The sequence below is a fragment of the Loxodonta africana genome, chromosome 4 (genome assembly GCF_030014295.1).
Source record: "Loxodonta africana isolate mLoxAfr1 chromosome 4, mLoxAfr1.hap2, whole genome shotgun sequence".
Classification (NCBI taxonomy): Eukaryota; Metazoa; Chordata; class Mammalia; order Proboscidea; family Elephantidae; genus Loxodonta; species Loxodonta africana.
Genome location: NC_087345.1, coordinates 92,446,377 through 92,467,012, shown reverse-complemented (window position 1 = coordinate 92,467,012; position 20,636 = coordinate 92,446,377). Strand labels below are relative to the sequence as shown.

At 48.6% G+C, this 20,636-nt stretch overlaps 1 protein-coding gene across 3 annotated transcripts; it reads right to left on the bottom strand.

The window, feature by feature from the left end:
• Window positions 1-3: 3 nt before the first annotated feature.
• On the bottom strand, window positions 4-11,298 carry MCRS1 (microspherule protein 1). Of its 3 annotated transcripts, none has more exons than XM_064284266.1 (15): window positions 11,016-11,298; window positions 8,024-8,474; window positions 7,713-7,851; window positions 7,217-7,355; window positions 6,471-6,629; window positions 6,229-6,338; window positions 5,166-5,274; window positions 4,761-4,899; window positions 1,948-2,023; window positions 1,545-1,573; window positions 1,336-1,428; window positions 1,077-1,159; window positions 851-938; window positions 560-687; window positions 4-440 (listed from the first exon to the last, which is right to left on the bottom strand). In XM_064284266.1, the coding sequence occupies exons 3-15, from the start codon at window positions 7,820-7,822 to the stop codon at window positions 354-356; spliced, it is 1,350 nt and encodes a 449-aa protein (XP_064140336.1). In that variant the 5' UTR covers window positions 7,823-7,851; window positions 8,024-8,474; window positions 11,016-11,298; the 3' UTR covers window positions 4-353. The 3 variants fall into 3 exon arrangements, with proteins under 3 accessions (XP_064140336.1, XP_064140335.1, XP_064140337.1); XM_064284265.1 differs by having other exon boundaries at window positions 8,355-8,474; window positions 11,016-11,297; XM_064284267.1 differs by lacking the exon at window positions 8,024-8,474.
• Window positions 11,299-20,636: the final 9,338 nt, after the last annotated feature.

Sequence of the window (20,636 nt, the reverse complement as noted above, 5' to 3'; positions counted from 1 at the left end):
AACTACCTTTGGAACTCAGTGCTTTTTATTTACAAAAAACAAAACAAATGAAAAGTCTAAAGCTAGCTGGAGACACAGGAGTGGGGCTGGAAACCTTGGGGGAAGAGAAGAAGGGCAGCCTGCAGAAGAAGGGGGGGTTCTGGCTCTAGGGAAGCTGGGGGGTCCCAGCCTCTGCCTGGCTTCCCAATGGCCAGCCCTACCCTCCCCAAAGGCTCAAATCCATGGGCCAGCAGTTGGGTCTCCTGCTGCCAACTGAGCAGAAGGCTTTTCCGGGAGCAGAGTTCCCAGTTGAAGGAGCTGGAAGGGTGGGGGAAACCAAGGCCAGTGAGGGCCCAGAAGCCTGCCACCATCCCTCACTGTGGTGTGATCTTGGCAGCCTCAGCCCTGATGAGGGCAATGAGGTCCTGGTTGATGAGGAAGACGAATCGTAGGCTGGCGATCTGCAGGTGTGAGAAAGCTAGCTCAGGACAGAGTAGGGGGCTAGAGGCCAGGCCCATTACTGGCTCCCCACACCCCTAGTCTCATCCTGGCCCTTCCATCTCCCTCCCACCCAGCTCACCTCCACCACAGAGTTGTTGCTGAGGCGCCATTTGGAGCCACACAGCACAGGCCGTCCATCGATGTAGATGGGCCGCCGGCCCTCATTGGCAATGAAGAAATCACCGTTGTTCTTCAGCTTGATGACACCTGTGGAAGCAGAGGGGAAAAGGGGGGTTAGTCAATGGAGGAAGCCAAAAGAGAGCCAGAACCCTCCATGTACCAGCTCTGCATCTGGAGCAGCTTCCTGGGGACAGAGCTGGAAGGAACATCCTCACACTTCTTCCTACTGGGGGCAGGGGTGGAGGAGTACCTTGCTTCCGGGAGATCTTCCAGGCTGGACCCTCCAAAGACAGGTCCACATCAATCTGGTTATCCTTGGTTGCTCTGCCCAGGGTGATCTGGGGAAACAGGGCGGGTGAGGGGTGGGGCCTGAGGAATGGGGTCAGGGGTCCACGTAGGCAGGGATGAGTGAGGAAACAGGGACTAGACACAGGAACGGCAGTGAAGGAGAGGACTGTTGGGAGGGCCTGCCTCACCTCCCGAGAGCGCATCAGGTACCGCACCATGCGGCCCCGCAGCACTGCCAACGTCTGGTTGTCGAAATCCGGAGAGCTCATGCCTAGGAGAAGAGCAGGGTTAAGGAAGGGCCCACCCCAAAGGACCCAGGGCAAGGTCTACTAAGGGACAGGAGTCAGGGGCCTGGGAAATGACGGTGTACTCAGCTAGGTGACAACAGGGGCTCAGGATGGGCTGAAGGGTGATGAAGACTGGCCCCTGGTCCCCTGGCCTCCTCACCTGTGATGCTGTCTACTAGCACCTGCCACTTGTGCAGTTCCTGCTCCAACTGCCGAATCTCTCGCTTCTGACGCCGGTCAGCCACCGTCAGCTCTGGGGTGAGGTGGGGTGATAAGGAGACACTCCAAGGTCACCAGTGCCTTGTACTGGTTCCCTGCACTCCAGCAAGTACTTCCATCCCCTCACTGCACCCCCCCACCCCCACTCACCGTGTTCTAGGACCTCATCTCGCATGTCCCTGAGGAGTGAGAAGGCAGTCAGAGGGGGATGAATTAGAATTAGGCTCCACTTCTAGCTCACCTGCCATCACCACTTGGGTCCTACCTGGCTCATCAGGGTATTCCCTAAGCCTCTTTGGCCAAGTAACCTAGACGGCTGTTCCTCCAGCCTCGGACTAGCCTCTTCCCCTGGACCTGGCTAAGACAGAGGAGACTAACAGGGTCCCAACAGGAGGGGAGGGGCTCAATAGGGGACCAAACACCAACAGCTATGGCTAGACTCTGAGGCTGAGTCAGTTGCCAGCAGCGTGGTGGGCTTGGCAGCCCGGGAAGCCTTACCCAGTGGGAGGATATAAGCTCCTCTCCACCCCTGCCGGCAGCCCCAGCCACTCACTTGAGTTTACTGTCATCTATCAGGTCCTCTGCATCAGAGAAGTTCAGTACTTGGTCCCCCTTGGGCAGCGGCTGCACTGAACAAAGGACAGAGGAAGGGTCAGCACCGAATCTCCTACCAACCCCAGGATGCTGAGCAGACAATTGAACTAAGCGGGCACAAGCGACGAAGACCGAGCACATGTAAACAATTTAGTGCTGAAATCAACAAACGTTAACCTGACATCGTATCAGGCTGCACCCCAATTTGGCACAAAGCATTCCTGGGGTCAGCTGAGGGCAGAGGTGATTCTAGAAAAAGAAGGAAATTAAAACTGACCTTTGCATGTGGCTTTTCAATGTGCAACTGGCTCTCATTTCCATACTTCTCAGTTAAGTAAGGAAGACACTATTAGCTCCGTTTTGTAAATGAGACAACAGATATAGAAGACTTGAACTATTTCACTGTAGTTTGTGACAGAGCCAGAAACCAAGTCCTGCTTTCCTGGTTCCACACCCAAAATGTTCCTTCTACTACATCATATACCCCCACATCTTCCGCCACGCCTGTGAGGGGCTGAGAGGCTTGTGCTGGTCAAGTACCACTCAGGAAAGGAGGCAAACTCGGGGAGCTGCTCCACCTTAAGCCAGTGTTTGTCATGACTCCTTAATGGATTGTGAAATTAATTTCACTTTTCAAAAGGTGAAATGAAATAGGACAGTTAATATCAGAGTCCATGACATATGTTCAGGATAAACAGTGTTTCATGAAAGTTTTTCAGGTTTTTTCTGATCAAAATGTAAAGGGTATTGGTGTCAAAAAAAGATCTGAGAACCTGTCTCCAGGCCTGCCGTTCCCAGGACTTCCGCGTCAGCTCTGTAGCAGTGCCACCAACTAGCGCCCATGAAACTCTCCGTTGAGGGATGTGAAAACAGCTGAGGTGTCGTTACTGCCTGCAGGGTGGTGCTGCTGCTGTGTAGGAGCCTCAAACGTACCTTTTCCTCCCCTTCCTCAAGTCAGACTACAAGGGGAGACAGGGTGCTTGGGGGCCAACCCCACCAGCCCCTCATGGTTACCTGAAATTCTACCAATCTAAAATTCAACTGACTTAACAGCTAAGCAGTACACCCTCTCCGTTCCTGGAGAACCCTAGCTCTAAACAGCAAAGGAGACATCGAATCCCCATATAAAACTCTGGAAGGGAAAAAATTAAACCTCTAAGTTAAGGCTTTTAACTAAGAAATAAGTTTACACAAAATAACTTTTGGATTAGGAAAGCACTTACAAGATGGTGATAAAGGAGCTAGCTGATTTGTTGGCAATGGCAGCAATACTCAACCTTATCCGGTTTCTCTTCTCTCTGGGAATTCAGTGACACCTGAGCCCTGGGCAAGAACCGGAAGTTTGGATGCTGCAGGACTAAAGAGGGCTGCCCCATGGCACTAAATCTGGGGGTCTTTCAGAAGGAAAAACAGGGCTTCGCTTAGGTAAGCAGCTTTGTAACAATTCCCCTGTAAGAATGTTTCTTGATAACCAGAAGCCACAGGGACAGTTTCATGGTTGCTAGCTAGTGGGAGCTGCTACAGAGCAGACACTAAAGTCCTGTTAGCAAGGCCAAGTGGTAGAGAACAAAAGAGCTAAAATACTATGTAGTGAAAAGTTTTTCAATAAACAGTGAAAAACTATATCGAAGGCAGTGTGCAATAACGTTCAGAACGCAAGAGCTGAGTACGTAGTGTGAAAATCTGAGCCTGAATCACAAACCCAACTGAAGAGTGTCTACTTGTCACAAGGAGAGCAAGAGCTTTCTTGGGGAGGAAAGAAAGGAAGCAGAGAGCATGCTCACCCTGAGGAAGGCGAAAGACAGAAGTAGCTGGCCCTGAGGAAGGGGACAGACAGCGGGAGCCGGCCCTGAGGAAGGGGACAGAGGGAGCTGGCTCTGAGGAAGGGGACAGACAGAGGGAGCTGGCCCTGAGGAAGGGGACAGACAGAGGGAGCATGCCCTGAGGAAAGGGACAGAGGGAGCGTGCCCTAAGGAAGAGGACAGACAGAGGGAGCTGGCCCTGAGGAAGGGGACAGACAGAGGGAGCTGGCCCTGAGGAAGGGGACAGACAGAGGGAACTGGCCCTGAGGAAGGGGACAGACAGAGGGAGCTGGCCCTGAGGAAGAGGACAGACAGAAGGAGCTGGCCCTGAGGAAGAGGACAGACAGAGGGAGCATGCCCTGAGGAAGGGGACAGGCAGAGAGAGAGAGCTGGCCCTGAGGAAGCGGACACAGAGGGAGCTGGCCCTGAGGAAGGCGAAAGATAGGGTGTAAAGTCCCAATGGAGACTTCTGGACGGCCTGAAGAAGCCTGACAACACTGCCTGGTGGGAGAAGATATGGGACACGGCTGAGCTTAGAAAAAGTGGCAATTATCCCAGGGTGGGAAACAAAGAGAAGACCGAGCAGAAAGTAGACTTTCACATTTTGCTCATATGTGAATTGTCACTGAGAAAGAATATATTCATGTATTATTTGTGTAACAATAAAATGTGGTAGGAAAAAATACCCAGAAACAGAAGTGGTAGACAGCTCCACTATTTAGGCATTTTGCTCAGGACTCCAGACAATTTTTGCCCCCCTTACCATGATGCTGAAGGCCTCTCCAGCCTTGTTCGCTCTCTCTAGATGTTCGCTCTCTCTAGAAGTAGTTTTTGTTGGAAGTGAGGTCAAGAAGACACAGGGGCCACTGAGGGATTTGTTACAGGACACCTGAGGGCAGCCATGCCCAGACCACTTCGTAAACATGCATGCACGCACATACATGCTCTGCCAGCTCCAGCGGCCAGTTACCTGTCTGGTCCTCCAGCAAGTAATACTGCTTCATGAGCTGCCAGTGGGCTTGCAGAGCCTTGGCAGTCCGGGCCAGGTAGAAGGCATCGGGGTGTCTGTGCAGCAGGTCCTGGAAGGTCTCCAAGGTGGGCTGGCTGGTCTGGAGGGCAAGAAATACACTTTAAGCTCTGCAGTGTCTGGGTTTCCTTATTCCCACCAACCAACAATACTCACGAGGAGCTAGAAGGGGGACAGATATAGTCCCTCAGGGAACCAGGCTTGGCTCTTCCCCAGAGCCCTGTCCACAAAAGCCCTGCAAATGGATGTGTACCTGAACAGCACACCCCAGTCTACTCAGGCAACGGGGTCATCCCACATGAGTAGTTTCCCAGGTAGTCCTACTCCCCACCTAACCCTCAGCCTTACCGATCCCACTTTGCTCAGCAGTTGTTCTTCAGCCTTGCTAAACAGGGCCTTGCTCTGGATGGCTGCAATGGCTTCTGGGTGCAGCTGCCTCATGGCCTGGCAAGCCAGCCTGGGCAGAGGGAGAGGCAGAGCTTAGGGCAGGGTTGAGGGGAGGATGTCAAGCAATGTGGGCTTCCTTATTTCCCCCGAACCTACAGGCCTTTGAGATCTACCCCCTCAATAGGAAGAGTCCAAGGCTTAGCATAGCACCTGCAGCCTCATTGGTTTGTCAAGTAAATGAACAGGGAACTGAAGCTCCTATGTTCAACCCAGTGAAGGAGATTCAAAGGTACAATCCCTGGAGGCCCAGTCCTGGGGCAGATCTTGAGATCAGTGCTGCTCCCTCCCCAAGACGTTCCTCCTTACTTGGCCAAAGCTGCCACCCACCAGCCACTGCCTGCCACCTCCCATTTTCCTGAGCTGAGCCCTGCCCATTTCCTGGTGTACCAGGGCCATGGCTATAGCTTAAGTGGCAGCAGGAGCTGTGGAGGAGGATGAGACGGGTGTTAAGCATCCAACCAAACTCTGAAGACATTAAACTAAATGACTGCGGAGGAGGAAGAGTGTGTATTGTGTGCTCATGCACATGGATTTATTTGGAACACTGGCCGCCAGAGCTGGAAGGGGCTTTGGTGTTCTTCTCGTCCAATTCCCTCATCTTATGGAGGAAAAAACTGTGGGAAGTCAGCGAGGAAAGGCTGGGAGGAGACCTGCCCAAAGCCGCACTGCACACTGTAGCGGAGCCTGGGCTCCTGGTGCTCATTCTGACATTTTCTCCACGCTATCTCCTCTGCCTGCAGTTGCTCCTGGCTTCTGGCATTATGCCAGGACTAGCAGGGGTGGAAGTGGGAAGGAGCTTCCCTCTGAAGCCTGGCAGGTCTCAGAATCATCTCAGAGAATGCAAAGCCCCAGAAGCCCTGCCTCCTAAGCCCCTCCCTTGGGCCCCGGTACAATTCTCTTTCCTCCAGGAGCTGAATTCTGGTGTCCCCAGTACCTCCCCAGCGCTGGAGTCACCCCTACTCACTTGGAGATGACAGGATCGTAGAGCAGGGCATACCAGCGCTCCTGGACTTCCCGAAGGGTAAAGCGGCAGCTGAACTTTACGCCCAGGTGGACAGATGTCAGGTCATTGGTCTGCAAGGCCCCAGAGGGGTTGTTCCAGCCTTAGAGCTGTGAACCCTTCCCTTGCCATCCACAGGGCATTCCCAGGCTAGTTTGGGGGCTGGGAACTGGAGGCTGGGGAAGGGAGGTGGTGACAAGCACTACCTGCAACACAGCATTAATGAGCAGGAGGTCATCCGCAGGCTTCCAGCGGCCCAGATCCTTGGTCACCTGAAGTGGCTGTTTGCTCTTTTTCACACGTTTGGTGAGTCCAGGTGCGGGGGCTGGGCTGGGAGGCACAGGAGTGCTGGGGGCCTTGGATACCTGGGCAGAGGATAGGAGCAGAGTGAGGGCAAAGCCAGCACTGGGCGGCTGGGGCTTCCGGCCTAGAGTTTGATGTAGTCTGTGGCAGCCCTAGCCCCAACAATAGGAAGCACAAGGAGGAAGCTCAGCTTGCTTCCTTCTAATACCCCCACAAATAACTTCTACGTAGTACTTGACCATATGGGGTCTTCTCTGCTGATGGCACACCCAATCCCACAGTGGAGGATGGGAGGGGGATACCAGGAAAACACTCTTGCTGCTACGGCGTCTGGGGCCAGAGCAATGCCACCTGGGGGTTATTTTTACACCCAGCAATGCTGGGAACAGACTGCTTGCTCCCAGAATAGATGCACGCTCCATGCCTCCCACACGGAATGTGATACAGGATGCACTGGCAGGGTGGGGGGGTGCAGCAAGAAAGTGGGAGTAGGGAGAAATGGGCTCCCAGTTAGAGGCATCAGAGGCTGGAGCTGGGGTGGCTTGGTCCTCTCACAAGCCTCCCTGTAGACCTCCTGCCAGCTGGCAAATGTTCTGGGGAAACATGAAATCTGGGATTGCCCCCCACCCCTGCACCCCCAAGCCCTCACCTTCTTCTTCTCACTAGAAGAGGGTTCGCTCCCTGAACAGCGGCCAGGTTCCACCCCACTGGCCCCCTTTGCCCGAGTAGAGGACTTGGCCAGGCTGCTCTCCACTAGCTCATCATCAAACTTCTTCCTCTTGATGAACCTGGGGAGGATCCTGCCCAGTGAGCATTCCTTAACCATTCCCAGTACCCACTCACACACACACACACACCCCTTTAACCCAGAGCCAGGCTCAATGGGGCACAGAACTGTCTACTCCACCTCTGAGATCCTAGGGTACTGCACCACAAAGATTTCACATCAAGGCCTAAGATCTACCCCCTCACCCTTAGTCCCACAGGGAGGGATTTGTAGGGACAAGAAAACCCCAAGACTCTGCCAATGCTTAGGTCCCAGAGGGGCTCAGTTAGCCATTCCCTACAGGAGAGAAGGCAAGCAACACCTAAAGCCACAGATCTTCTTCTCCTTCCCAGTCCCCGGCCCTCTTAACCTTTACTACCTGGAGGAGCTTCTCCGTTTAGGAATGGTGCCCAAGGCCTGGGAGGAGGCCCGCTTCTGCCCTGCCAGCGACTCTTCATCCTCTGAGCGGCTGGCAGTGCCTGATGCCATCAGGGATGAATCTAGCAGCCCCTGGGAATCTAGAACAAGAGAAGTGGTGAACTCAGGCCTAAGTACCTAGCAGGCTATAAGCCCCTGCATATGGGACCCCTCCTCAGTCCCTTTTCCCTGCCAGCCTCCCACTGCCTCCTTGACACTTGAAGTTTTAAGGTGGGAGTTCCTCAGCCATCCAGATCCCATCTGGGCTCAGACCTGGCCCAGACCTTCCATGCTGGGCAGTTCTCCCGGTGCCAGTGTCATGTCGTGCAGCACATGGTGCTCAGGTCAGACTGGTGATGCCGACACACCGGGCTCTGGGCATAACTGCTCCCTCTGCCATCAAAATGCAGCCATGCCAGACAGCGGCAGCTCAACAGCGAGTCAGTCAACTGTGGCCTCTGCCGAGAGGTACGTGGGTGGTGCTGGCCCAGGGGGAGGTGGCAATGCCCAGCCAGGACCGAAAGACACACATGCCAGGCACAGGGCGGAATCAGCAGATGTTTTGCGCCCAAGCGTTTGGGGAGCTGGCCCGGCCTCATACTACCTTTGTCCATTCTCTTACAGTCCCAAAGCCACTGGTTCCAAACCACAGGGCCAGGAGGAAGGGTCCCACAGGCTCATCCAAGGATTCTGACCAGGTAAGCGTAGAGGCTGAGAGGAAAGTCTGCAAAGGAGAAACGTGGCTCTCTGAGCTCAAGTTTCCAGCCTAACCACCTTATACTGGCACACGCTCCCCAAACCAAAAACCAAATCCACTGCTCTCAAGTCAATTCCGAGTCATAGAGACCCTACAGGACAGAGTAGAACTACCCCCATAGGGTTTCCAAGGCTGTAATCTTTTTTTTTTTTTTTAATTGTATTTTAGATGAAGGTTTACAGAGCAAATTAGTTTCTCATTAAACAATATACATATTGTTTTGTAACACTGGTTGCCAACCCCACATGTCAACACTCTCCCCTTCTTGACCTTGGGTTCCCCGTTACCAGCTTTACTGTCCCCTCCTGCCTTCTTGTCCTTGCCCCTTGGATGGTGTGCCCATTTAGTCTCATTTTGTTTCACGGGCCTGTCTAATCTTTGGCTGAACGGTAAACCTCAGGAGTGACTTCATTACTTAGCTATAACGGAGTCTGGGGGCCATACTCTCGGGGTTCCTCCAGTCTGTCAGATCAGTAAATCTGGCCTGTGTGTGTGTGTGTGTGTGTGTGTGTTAAAATTTTGTTCTACATTTTTCCCCAGCTCTGTCTGGGACTCTTATTGTGCCCTGTCAGAGTGGTCGGCAGTGGTAGCCAGGCACCATCTAGCTTTGCTAGACTCAGTCTGGTGGAAGCTGTGGTAGTTGTGATCCGTTAGTCCTTTAGACTAATCTTTCCTTTGTGTCCTTGGTTTTCTTCATTCTCCCTTGCCCCAGACAGGGTGAGACCAGTGGAGTATTTTAGATAGCTGCTCACAGGCTTTTAAGGCCCCAGACACTGCTCACCAAAGTAGAATGTAGGATATTTTCTTTATAAACTATGTTATGTCAATTGAGCTAGATGTTGCTGGAGATCATGGTCCCCAACCCTCAGCCCAGTAATTCGGTCCCTCAGCGAGTTTGGATGTGTCTATGGTGCTTCTGTGACCTCCACCAAGGCTATAATCTTTAGGAAGCAAAATGTTACATGTTTCTCCTGAAGAGCCCCTGGTGGATTCAAACTGCTGACCTTTCCTTAGCAGCTGGAGCTCTTAACCACTACTCCACCAGGGTTTCCATAGGCTCCCCAGGGTCCCATAAACTAGAGAAGACACTGGGAGAGGAAAGGGGCACAGGCCCTATTATGTCAATACAACCCGTACAAACTAGTAACGAACGCCACTGGCATTTTTGAGAACATGACAAAAGCTATGGACTCCAGAAAAATGTACAAACACACACTATTTTAGGGGGCTCACCGACCCTCTAATGTTATGCATGGCCCCTAAGTTAAGGGCCTTGACTATAAATTAGCAATAAAGGATTCTTGGCTCACTTTTTCTTTTCCTTAGCTGCTCGCTCAGCTCAACAGCACCACTATTCCCCTCCAGACCAAAGTAGGGAGAAGGAAACAAACCGGTTACTACCCCTCCTGAGAATCTGCATTTTCACCCCGATATACTGATCAGAATCTGCATTTTAACAAGATCCCCCCAGGTGATTCTTCCAAAGACCAAACCAAACCCAGTGCCGTGGAGCCGATTCCGACTCATAGCGATGGCTATGAGGTGATTCTTCCGTATAACAAAATTTGAGAACCACTGTTCTACTCGGCGGTTCTCGGAATTGGTCCCTAACAGCATCATTAGCATTGCCAGAAATGCAAATTCTCAGCAGGGGTTTGAACTGGAACAAACTGGTTCAAGCCCTGGAAGGAAAAGCAGATTGTACTCCAACCAGTCCAGATCGACTTCCCCGCACCACCCCCCCCAATTGTAGCTTTGGCTAAAGATTTAGTGGGTGGGACAACAAAAAAAAAAACGCCGTTTTGGAACTGCGTGAATACCACCCGCCCCGGGGGCCCTCATTTCTAGCCCCCGGAGAGCTCAGTTACAAGGCGGGGAGGTGGGAGGCGGGCGGAGGGGCGGCTCCATTTGCGGGTCCGCCCCGTCTAACCAGGCCGGTTCCTAGCTTAGCCTCTGGTCCTGCTCCCAGGTGCGCTGGTCGCGCCGCTTGAAAGGATTTCGCTAGGAATCTCGACACCTGGGGAGAGGGCAATGGGACCTATTCTTGCTGGTAGACTGAGGCTAGGTTTGCACCCATTTCTCTTCCTCGGCCCTCCGCCCCTCGTTCTCCTCCGAGACCACACCCATGGAGGGGAGATGTCAGTACAGGTCTGTTTCAGGGGCTCAGAGTAGGAGTGGTGATGAAGTCAGCTCTACAACTCAGAAGAAGCGCACCGAGTGAACCCTGCTGCCCTCCTCGCAGCCATGGTTTAAACGCCATCGGTTGGGGGTGAGGTGGCAAATTCCAGGTCAATTCTCATCCCACCTTCTACATGTCACACTTGCGCATGCGTACCACCTCAGGCCAGCTTCAAGCCCGCTCCGGCCCACGCATGCGCAGGTTTTCGGGGCGCTACCGGGGCGGGGCCCCAAGCCTTTTGGGGGGTCGTCCCCGGAGGCACTCTGAGAAACTTCTTTTCACCCCCTAACTCCGCTCCAAACCCTCAGAGGTGGACCACGAAGTCTTACCATTCCTAGGCTGCCAGCTCCAACAATTTCTCCGCGGCGACAGCAGCAGCCGCAGGGCCAAAGCCGGCTTCCGTGAGGTACATCTACTTCCGGGTCTATGAACTAGGGGCTGTACAATCTCTTCCGGTTAGTGCCGCGTGAAGGAGGCGTAGCCATGGTAGTGAGGAGGGTGTCACCTTTTTGCTAATAGCCTAAAGTGAAAAAAAAAAAAAGTAAAGGCTTCCCGAAATGGGACATCATGTAGGGAAATGTCAAGGGTTATAGGCTCCAGAGAGGAAACCCGGCTTCGGAGAAAGGGAAAGGCGAGACTGGGAGCGGAGTGGGTTCACGGACGAGGCGGAGCGGCTGAGCGACGGAAGGGCGGGGCGAGCCGAGGCGATGCTGGGTGGTGGGGCGCAGCTGAGGGCGGGGCGGAGGCGCCTACTCAGTTTTTGATGCCGAATTACTCGCGGTGTAGGAGTCCGTGTGAGTTCTGCAGGACAAGTTATGTAGTTTTAAAATTCTGCCAACGGTTTTTGAGAAACCACTCTGTGTCAGGTCCTGTGCTAGGCACAAGACAGATGATGTTGAGCTTGCTGTAGCTGGGAAGATGCCACATACCGAAGGGGCAGGGAGGTTGCTGCTTAAGGAGCAGGTGGAGGGTTGCATTCCTAGAAGTAGAGAACCTGGGAGATGGACGGGGCCGGAGTCCAGCGGCTCCCATCGGCCCGACCTGGACTGCTGATGGGGGGTGGGGGGAGGCTGTTTTGGGCTCCGGGAGGTAAGAGGGAGAACCTATGGAAGCACCTTTAGAGGAGAGTGCTCCGGAGGATACCTTGGGATGAGAGAACGAGCCTGTTAGAAAGGTTGGGAGACTGGGGCTGTGAGGCTGCCCTGGGAAACCAGAGGAACAGTTCTGTCAAGGAGGGGTTTTATGTTGCCCTGGAGGTGCGCAAGAACGTATCAGCTCCAGAGAAACAGATTTCAGCTCAGAATAAGAAAGTTCCAATGCTAAAGCTGTCCAGCAGCTAGGGCGGGTCCTTTCAATGGAGATATCAAGCACACATCACCTGGATGTTGCCAGGGGATTCAGGTGTTAGACAGGAGACTGGCCCTTCTGGCCCTGACAGTGTATGATAGCCCTCTGCTTAAGAGTCCCCACCTCGTTTATTGTCCTGTGATCGTGCTTACGATATATGTACTTAATTTTCCATGAAAGATTGTAAACTTTCTGAGACAGTGTGTGGTGGACTGAATGGGCTATACTAGATCAAGGAGGCTGTGAAGGAGGCCTTCTCTGAGGAGGTGACAGTTGGCTGGGATTTGACAGTTGATAAGGAACCTGTCATGAAAAAAAAATAGGGTAAGATGACCCGGGCAGAAGTGACAGCATGGCTCGGAGGTGGGAAAGAGTTCAGTGAGCTGAAGAACGGAAAAAAGCCCAATGTTGCTGGAGCAGGGTGAGCAAGGAAAAAAAGGAAGGAGATGAAAACAGAGAGGTCATTAAGGGCAGATCACATCAGCCCTTGTTCATGATATGGATTTTAAGTCTTTATTCATAGTTACTGGAAAGCTCTTAAAGGATTCCAATCCAGGGCTTGATATGATTAACTTTTAAAATAATCCCTCTGGCTGCTTGTGGAGAATGGATTGTAGGGGGCCACAGAGGAAGCAGGGAGATCAGATAAGGTGCTGTTGCAGCAATCTAGGCCAGAGGTAATGGCAGTTTAGCTGGGTTGTGGTGGCAGTAAAAATGGACAGAAACTGACTTTGAGATAAATTTTGAAAATAGAATCACCAGGACTTGCTGATGGATTGGATGTGGGATATAAGGAGAAGGGCAGAATCAAGGATAAGACCTAGATTTTTGGCCTGAGGAACTGGGTGGATGGTGGGGCCCCTTTCATAATTGATGCAGAATCTCACAAGCTACCTCACAAACTCCTCCATGATCCCAGTCCAAGTCCCCATTGTCCATCATCTCTCACCCGGACTACTGCAAGAACTTCCTAACTGCCCTCGCTGCTGTCATCCTTAAATTCCTTCTCCAAAGTCCTCATAGCAGCCATGGTACTCCTATTAAAGTGGAAGTTGGCTCATGTCATGCCTTCATTCAAAATCTTCCAGTGGTTACCCATCTTCCTCACAATAAAACCTCACAATCTAGCCCCCATTACTGCTCTGACTTCATCCTTTGCTCCTCTTACTTGCCTACACCACCACCCTTTTTATAATTTCAGCCCTATCCACTACACTCCCTGACCCCTGCTTTGTTTTTCCCCTGGCACTTACATTGTCTAATGTATCATTTATTTATTTTTATGTTTAATATATGTTCTCTACCAGTAGAAGTAAGCTCTATGAGGACGGGAATTTTTGTCCTGTTTACTGCGCTAGTAGGCACTTAATAAATATTTGTTAAATTAATTTACTGAAGGAGAAGTCAGTGGGAGGAGCAGGTTTGTATTGAGCCAGAAGTGAAGAGTTCTGTTCAGACATGTTAAGTTTGAAATGGCTTTGAGGTATCCAGGTGAAAATGTTAAATAAAGAGGTGTACTCACAAGTCGGGATGTCAGGGAAAAGGCCTGGACTGGAGATACACTGTTGCTGTTGGTAGCTGCTGTTGAATCAGCCCCCAACTCATTACAACCCCAGGCACAAAGGAACTAAATGCTGCCTAGGCCTGGGCCGTTCCCATGATCTTTTGCAGATCAGACTGTTGTGATCCGTAGGGTTATCATTGACTGATTTTTAGAAGTAGATTGCCTGGCGTTTCTTCCTAGTCTGTCTTAGTCTGGAACCTCTGCTGAAACCTGTTCAGCAACATAGCAATACTCAAGCCTCCACTGACTGACAGGTGGTGGCTGCACGTGAGGTCCATTGGGAGGACATGCCTCAAGGAGATATTTATTAGGAAATAATTTTGAAGATCTAGATGCCATTGCCTAGGGAGAGAGTGTAGATAGAGAATGAAAAAGGCATAAGACATGCCTGGGGCACTCCAATATTTAAGTAGAGGAGTAGCCAGCAAAGGAACAAAAAGAAAAGTGTGGATAAAAAAGAAAAGCTAGAAATGGCACCAATCATTCAGCCTCTAAGTAACCATCCCTGGTTCCAGGGTAGGAGTCTTTCACAGTTCCGGAAGTCTTTTTCCCCCACCCCCATAGGAACAGATGTGGCTTACAGTGGAGGCCATATTGATGATTTCTCTTGGATATTTGCTCAGCTGCTCAGGGCCCCAGGCTCCTGGAGGATTAGAATACAGTGGTTAAGAACACAGGCTCTGGAGTCAAACTGCCTAGTTTTAAACCTCAGCTTTATCACCTACATAGTGTTCAGTGGTGGAATTCTCACCTTCCATGCAGGAAACCCAGGTTCTATTCCTGGCCAAGGCATCTTATGTGCAGTTGTAGGAATGTACCAGTTGTGCATGAGCTACATTTCTATGCCTCACTTTTGTCATCTGTGGGGAAATAATAGCACCCCCTCCACAGAAAGGTTCTGAGAAGTAAGTCACTTCTTAAACAAGTAGGTGGTATGTAGCAAGTGTTCAAAAATGTTAGTTTTTGTTACTGTTATTAGGATTTGTGTCTCAGTATCTCCTGCCAGGTGGTCTGAATCTAGGACCCAGGTTTTGAATCCTTGACCCAGGTTTGACAGCCCTTCCACACTCCTGTGCCCTAGAGCAAGCTCCAGAGTTTCCCTCTCACCTAAGGCTGTTACCTCTGGAGACCCAGTCAGAGGATACTACTTTTGCCTCAACTGTTTTATTATCTTAGCAACTCTAGTTTAATAACCAGTACAAAATAACCAGTTGCTGACCAGTACAAAAATTACCTTTGGATTCACAATGCATTTTAAGTCAGTCTGTAATACTTGATATTGGCACACTTTTTTCCTCTAAAGGAAAAGAAACTATTTGCAAAGGAAGATTCTCATACACAGACTGAAACCCTGCAGAATATCAACCCCCAGGTTAGAGAGTCACAGATGAAACTTTAAGAAATATACTTCTTTAATATGACATAATTTACACTCTCAATCCAAAGCCAGATCATGCTTCACGAGGAAACAGATTATCCCCATGAAAGCTATGGCCTCCGTTGTAAACCACATCTACTCAAGGATGGCCCAGGATTATTATTTAGCATTGCTTTGTAGGTGCTGGCCTGCATGGTCACAGAATAAAAAGCAATGAGATACAAAAACTAGATGATAAGAAGTTATTTATAATATGATAGCCTACCTGGAAAATCGAAATGCATTGAAACACTAATACAAACGGTAAGGTAGTTTTAACAAAGTGTGTATAAATTAATATATAAAACTAATCAGAGTGATGTAAGCAAAATTGCAGAGTAGGCAGCTCCAAGCTTCAGTCCTTCAGACAAGCACTGAAAAAAAAACCCAGCAACTGTCAGATTCAGTTTTGTCAAAACTCTCGAACAAAGAGTGGAAGGTTTGCAGCAACCAAGCAAATGCTGAATCAAGAAAAAGGCAACTTCCAAAATGGTAGGAAGAAAGATCTGGAAATAGTAGTGGTGGTTACACAACATTGTGAATGTAGTTAACGCCACTGGGTTGTACACTTAACAGTGGTTAAAATGGTAATTTTTATCACATTAAAAAAATGTTTATTGGTCGGAAATAAGCTGTTCAATTAAAAATTGTAGGCCTTCAAGAGCACTGCTCAACCACCTAATTTCACTGACCCAGTGTGAATGTGTGGATGTCTGGTGCCTCCCAGGCCCTAGGCTGCTGGGACCCAACTTGGGTTTCCTGTAGCTCAGGACTTTTACCTTAGTCCAAGGGTCAGAAAAAGCAGCAGATATTCAAGAAGGTTAATAATTTGATAACCTCCAATTAATATTCTTGATACACTTGTTCAAATTTATTTGCTGAGTGCAGGGAATGAAAAAAATTCTCTATTAATAAAAAAATGTACACCTCCTCTAAAAAAAGTAGGAAATCGTTGGGGCATTTTTACTTGCCCTTTTCCCACTTCCTCTCCAGCTCACTTTCTCCACCAGTTCTCTGTCAGTGGAAGCTTTCCTGTTGCTGTGATGCTGGAAGCTATGCCGCCAGTATTTCAAATACCGGCAGGGTCACTGTCTTAGTTATCTAGTGCTGCTATAACAGAAATACCACAAATGGATGGCTTTAACAAAGAAAAATTTATTTTTTCATAGTCTAGCTGGCTAGAAGTCCAAATCAGGGCATCAGCTCCAGGGGAAGGGTTTCTCTCTCTGTCAGCTCTGGGGGAAGGTCCTTCCCATCAATCCTCTCCAGGACTAGGAGCTTCTCCGCACAGGAACCCCAGGTTCGAAGGATGCACCCTGCTCACAGTGCTGCTTTCTTGGTGGTTTGAGGTCCCCTGTCTCTCTACTCATCTCTTTTATATCCCAAAAGAAACTGGCTCAAGACACCATCCAGTGGTAGATTGAGTCCTGCCTCATTAACACAACTGCCACCCATCCCCCCTCATTAACATAACAGAAGCAGGATTTACAACACATAGGAAAATCATATCAGATGATAAAATGGTGGGCAATCACACCATACTGGAAATCGTGGCCCAGCCAAATTGATACACACATTTTGGGGGGACACAGTCCAACCCATGACAGTCACCCAAGGTGGACAGATTTTAGGGGAGCTTCCAAACTAAGACAAGGAAGAAGGACCTGGCTGTCTACTTCTGAAAAGACTGGCCAGTGAAAACCTTATGAATACCGGTGGAACAGTGTCCGATATAGTGCCAGAAGATGAGCCCCTCAAGTTGGAAGGCACTTAAAATATGACTGGGGAAGAGCTGCTTCCTCGAGGTAGAGTTGACCTTAATGACATGGATAGAGTAAAGGTTTTGGGACCTTCATGTGCTGATGTGGCACAACTCAAAATGAGAAGAAATGACTACAAACATCCATTAATAATCAGAACTTGGAACGTACAAAGTATGAATCTAGGAAAATTGGAAATCATCAAAAATGAAATGGTATGCATGAAGATTGATATCCTAGGCATCAGTGAGCTGAAATGGTTTAGCCATTTTGAATTGGACAATGGTATGATCCTCTTTGCCAGGAGTGACAAATTGAAGAATGGTGTCACATTCATTATCAAAAGGAACATTTCAAGATCTATCCTGAAGTACGGGGCCCTAGTGGCTTAATGGTTAAGAGCTCGGCAGCTAACCAAAAGGTTGGCAGTTCGAATCCACCACCGCTCCTTGGCAACTCTATGGGGCAGTTCTGCTCTGTCCTCTAAGATGGCTATGAGTTGGAATTGACGGCGATAAGTTTGATTTTGGTTTTATCCTGAAGTACAATGCTGTCAGTGATAGGATACTATACATACGCCTACAAGGAAGACCAGTTAGTACAACTATTATCCAAATTTATGTACCAACTACTAAGGCCAAAGATGAAGAAATTGAAGATTTTTACCAACTTCTGCAGTCTGAAATTGATCAAACATGAAATCAGGATCATTGATAATTACTGGTGAGTGGAATGTGAAAATTGGAAACAAAGAAGGATCAGTGATTTGAAAATATGGCCTTGGTGATAGAAATGGTGCCAGAGATCGCATGATAGAATTTTACAAGACCAACGACTTCTTCATTGCAAACTCCTTTTGTCAACAGCATGAACGCCTACTATATACGTGGACCTCGCCAGATGGTATACACAGGAATCAAATTCATTACATCTGTGGAAGGAGACGTTGGAGAAGCTCAGTATCACCAGTCAGAACAAGGCCAGGGGCTGACTATGGAACAGACCATTAATTGCTCATATGCAAGTTCAAGTTGAAGCTGAAGAAAATTAGAGCAAGCCCATAAGAACCAAAATACAATCTTGAGTATATCTCACCTGAATTTAGAGACCGTCTCAAGAACAGATTTGACACATAGAACACTAATGTCCGAAGACCAGATGAGTTATGGAATGACATCAAGGACGTCATACATGAAGAAAGCAAAAGGTTACTAAAAAGACAGGAAAGAAAGAAAAGACCAAAATGGATGTCAGACGAGACTCTGAAACTTGCTCTTAAATGTAGAGTAGCTAAAGTGAACAAAGAAAATGATGAAGTAAAAGAGCTGAACGGAAAATTTCAAAGGGCAGCTAGAGAAGACAAAGTAAAGTATTATAATGAAATGTGCAAAGGCCTGGAGTTAGAAAACCAAAGGAGAAGAACACACTTGGCATTTCTCAAGCTGAAAGAACTGAAGAAAAGATTCAAGCCTTGAGCTGCAATATTGAAGGATTATATGGGGAAAATATTGAACAACACAGGAAGCATCAAAAGAAGATGGAAGGAATACACAGAGTCACTGTACCAAAAAGATTTGGTTGACGTTCAGCCATTTCAGGAGGTAGCATATGATCAAGAACTTTTGGTACTGAAGAAAGAAGTCCAAGCTATACTGAAGGCATTGGTGAAAAACAAGGCTCCAGGAATTGACGGAATGCCAAATGAGATGTTTCAACACACTGATGAAGCGCTGGAGATGCTTACTCGTCTATGCCAAGAAATTTGGATGACAGCTACCTGGCCAACCGACTGGAAGAGATCCATATTTGTGCCCATTTCAAAGAAAGGTGATCCAACAGAATGCAGAAATTATCAAACAAAAATATCAGTAATATCACACACAAATAAAATTTTGCTAAAGATCATTCAAAAGCAGTTGCAGCAGTACATGGACAGGGAACTGCCAGAAATTCAAGCTGGATTCAGAAGAGGACATAGAATGAGGGATATCATTGCTGATGTCAGATGGACCTTGGCTGAAAGCAGAGAATATTGGAAAGATGTTTACCCGTGACTTATTGACTATGCAAAGGCATTCGACTGTGTGGCTCCTAGTAAATTATGGATAACATTATGAAGAATGGGAATTCCAGAACACTTAGTTGTGCTCATGAAGAACCTGTACATAGACCAAGAGGCAGTCATTGAACAGAACAAGGGGATGTTCTGTGGTTGAAAGTCAGGAAAGGTGTTCATCAGCCATACTTATTCTACCTGTATGCTGAGCAAATAATTTGAGAAGCTGGACTATATGAAGAAGAATGGGGCATCAGGATTGGAGGAAGACTCATTAACAACCTGTAATATGCAGATGACACAACCTTGCTTGCTGAAAGTGAAGAGGACTTGAAGCATTTACTGATGAAGATCAAAGACTATAGCCTCCAATATGAATTGTACCTCAACAAAAATAAAACAAAAATTCTCACAACTGGACCAATAAGCAACATCCTGATAGATGGAGAAAAGACTGAAGTCATCAAGGATTTCATTTTACTTGGATCCACAATCAATGCCCATGGAAGCAGCAATCAAGAAATCAAACCTATTGCATTGGGCAAATCTGCTGCAAAAGACCTTTTTAAAGTGTTAAAAAGCAAAGATGTCACTTTGAAGACTAAGGTATGCCTGACAAGCCATGGTATTTTTGATTGCCTCATATACATGGGAAAGCTGGACAAGGAATAAGGAAGACCGAAGAAGAATTGATGCCTTTGAATTATGGTTGTTGTTGTGTTCTTGTTAGGTGCCGTGGAGTCGGTTCTGACTCATAGCCACCCTATGCACAACAGAACGAAACATTGCCCTGTCCTGAGCCATCCTTACAATCGTTGTTATACTTGAGCTCATTGTTGCAGCCACTGTGTCAATCCACCTTGTCGAGGGTCCTCTTTTCCACTGACCCTGTACTCCGCCAAGCATGATGTCCTTCTCCAGGGACTGATCCCTCCTGACAACATGTCCAAAGTATGTAGGTCGCAGTCTCGCAATCCTTGCTTCTAAGGAGCATTCTGGTTGTACTTCTTCCAAGACAGATTTGTTCATTCTTTTGGCAGTCCATGGTATATTCAATATTCTTTGCTAACACCACAATTCAAAGGCATCAATTCTTCTTCGGTCTTCCTTATTCACTGTCCTGCTTTCACATGCATATGATGTGATTGAGAATACCATGGCTTGGGTTAGGTGCACCTTAGTCTTCAAGGTGACATCTTTGCTCTTCAACACTTTGAAGAGGTCCTTTGCAGCACATTTACCCAATGCAATGCGTCTTTTGATTTCTTGACTGCTGCTTCCATGGCTGTTGATTGTTGATCCAAGTAAAATGAAATCTTTGACAACTTCCATCTTCTCTCTGTTTATCATGATGTTGCTCATTGGTCCAGTTGTGAGGATTTTTTTCTTTATGTTGAGGTGCAGTCCATACTGAAGGCTGTGGTCTTTGATCTTCATTAGTAAGTGCTTCAAGTCCTCTTCACTTTCAGCAAGCAAGGTTGTGCCATCTGCATAATGCAGTTTGTTAACGAGTCTTCCTCCAATCCTGATGCCCCATTCTTCTTCATATAGTCCAGCTTCTCGGGTTATCTGCTCAGCATACAGATTGAATAGGTATGGTGAAAGGATACAACCCTGACGCACACCTTTCCTGACTTTAAACCAATCAGTATCTCCTTGTTCTGTCCAAACAACTGCCTCTTGATCTATGTAAAGGTTCCTCATGAGCACAATTAAGTGTTCTGGAATTCCCAATCTTCACAAGATTATCCACAATTTGTTATGATCCACACAGTCGAATGCCTTTGCATAGTCAGTAAAATACAG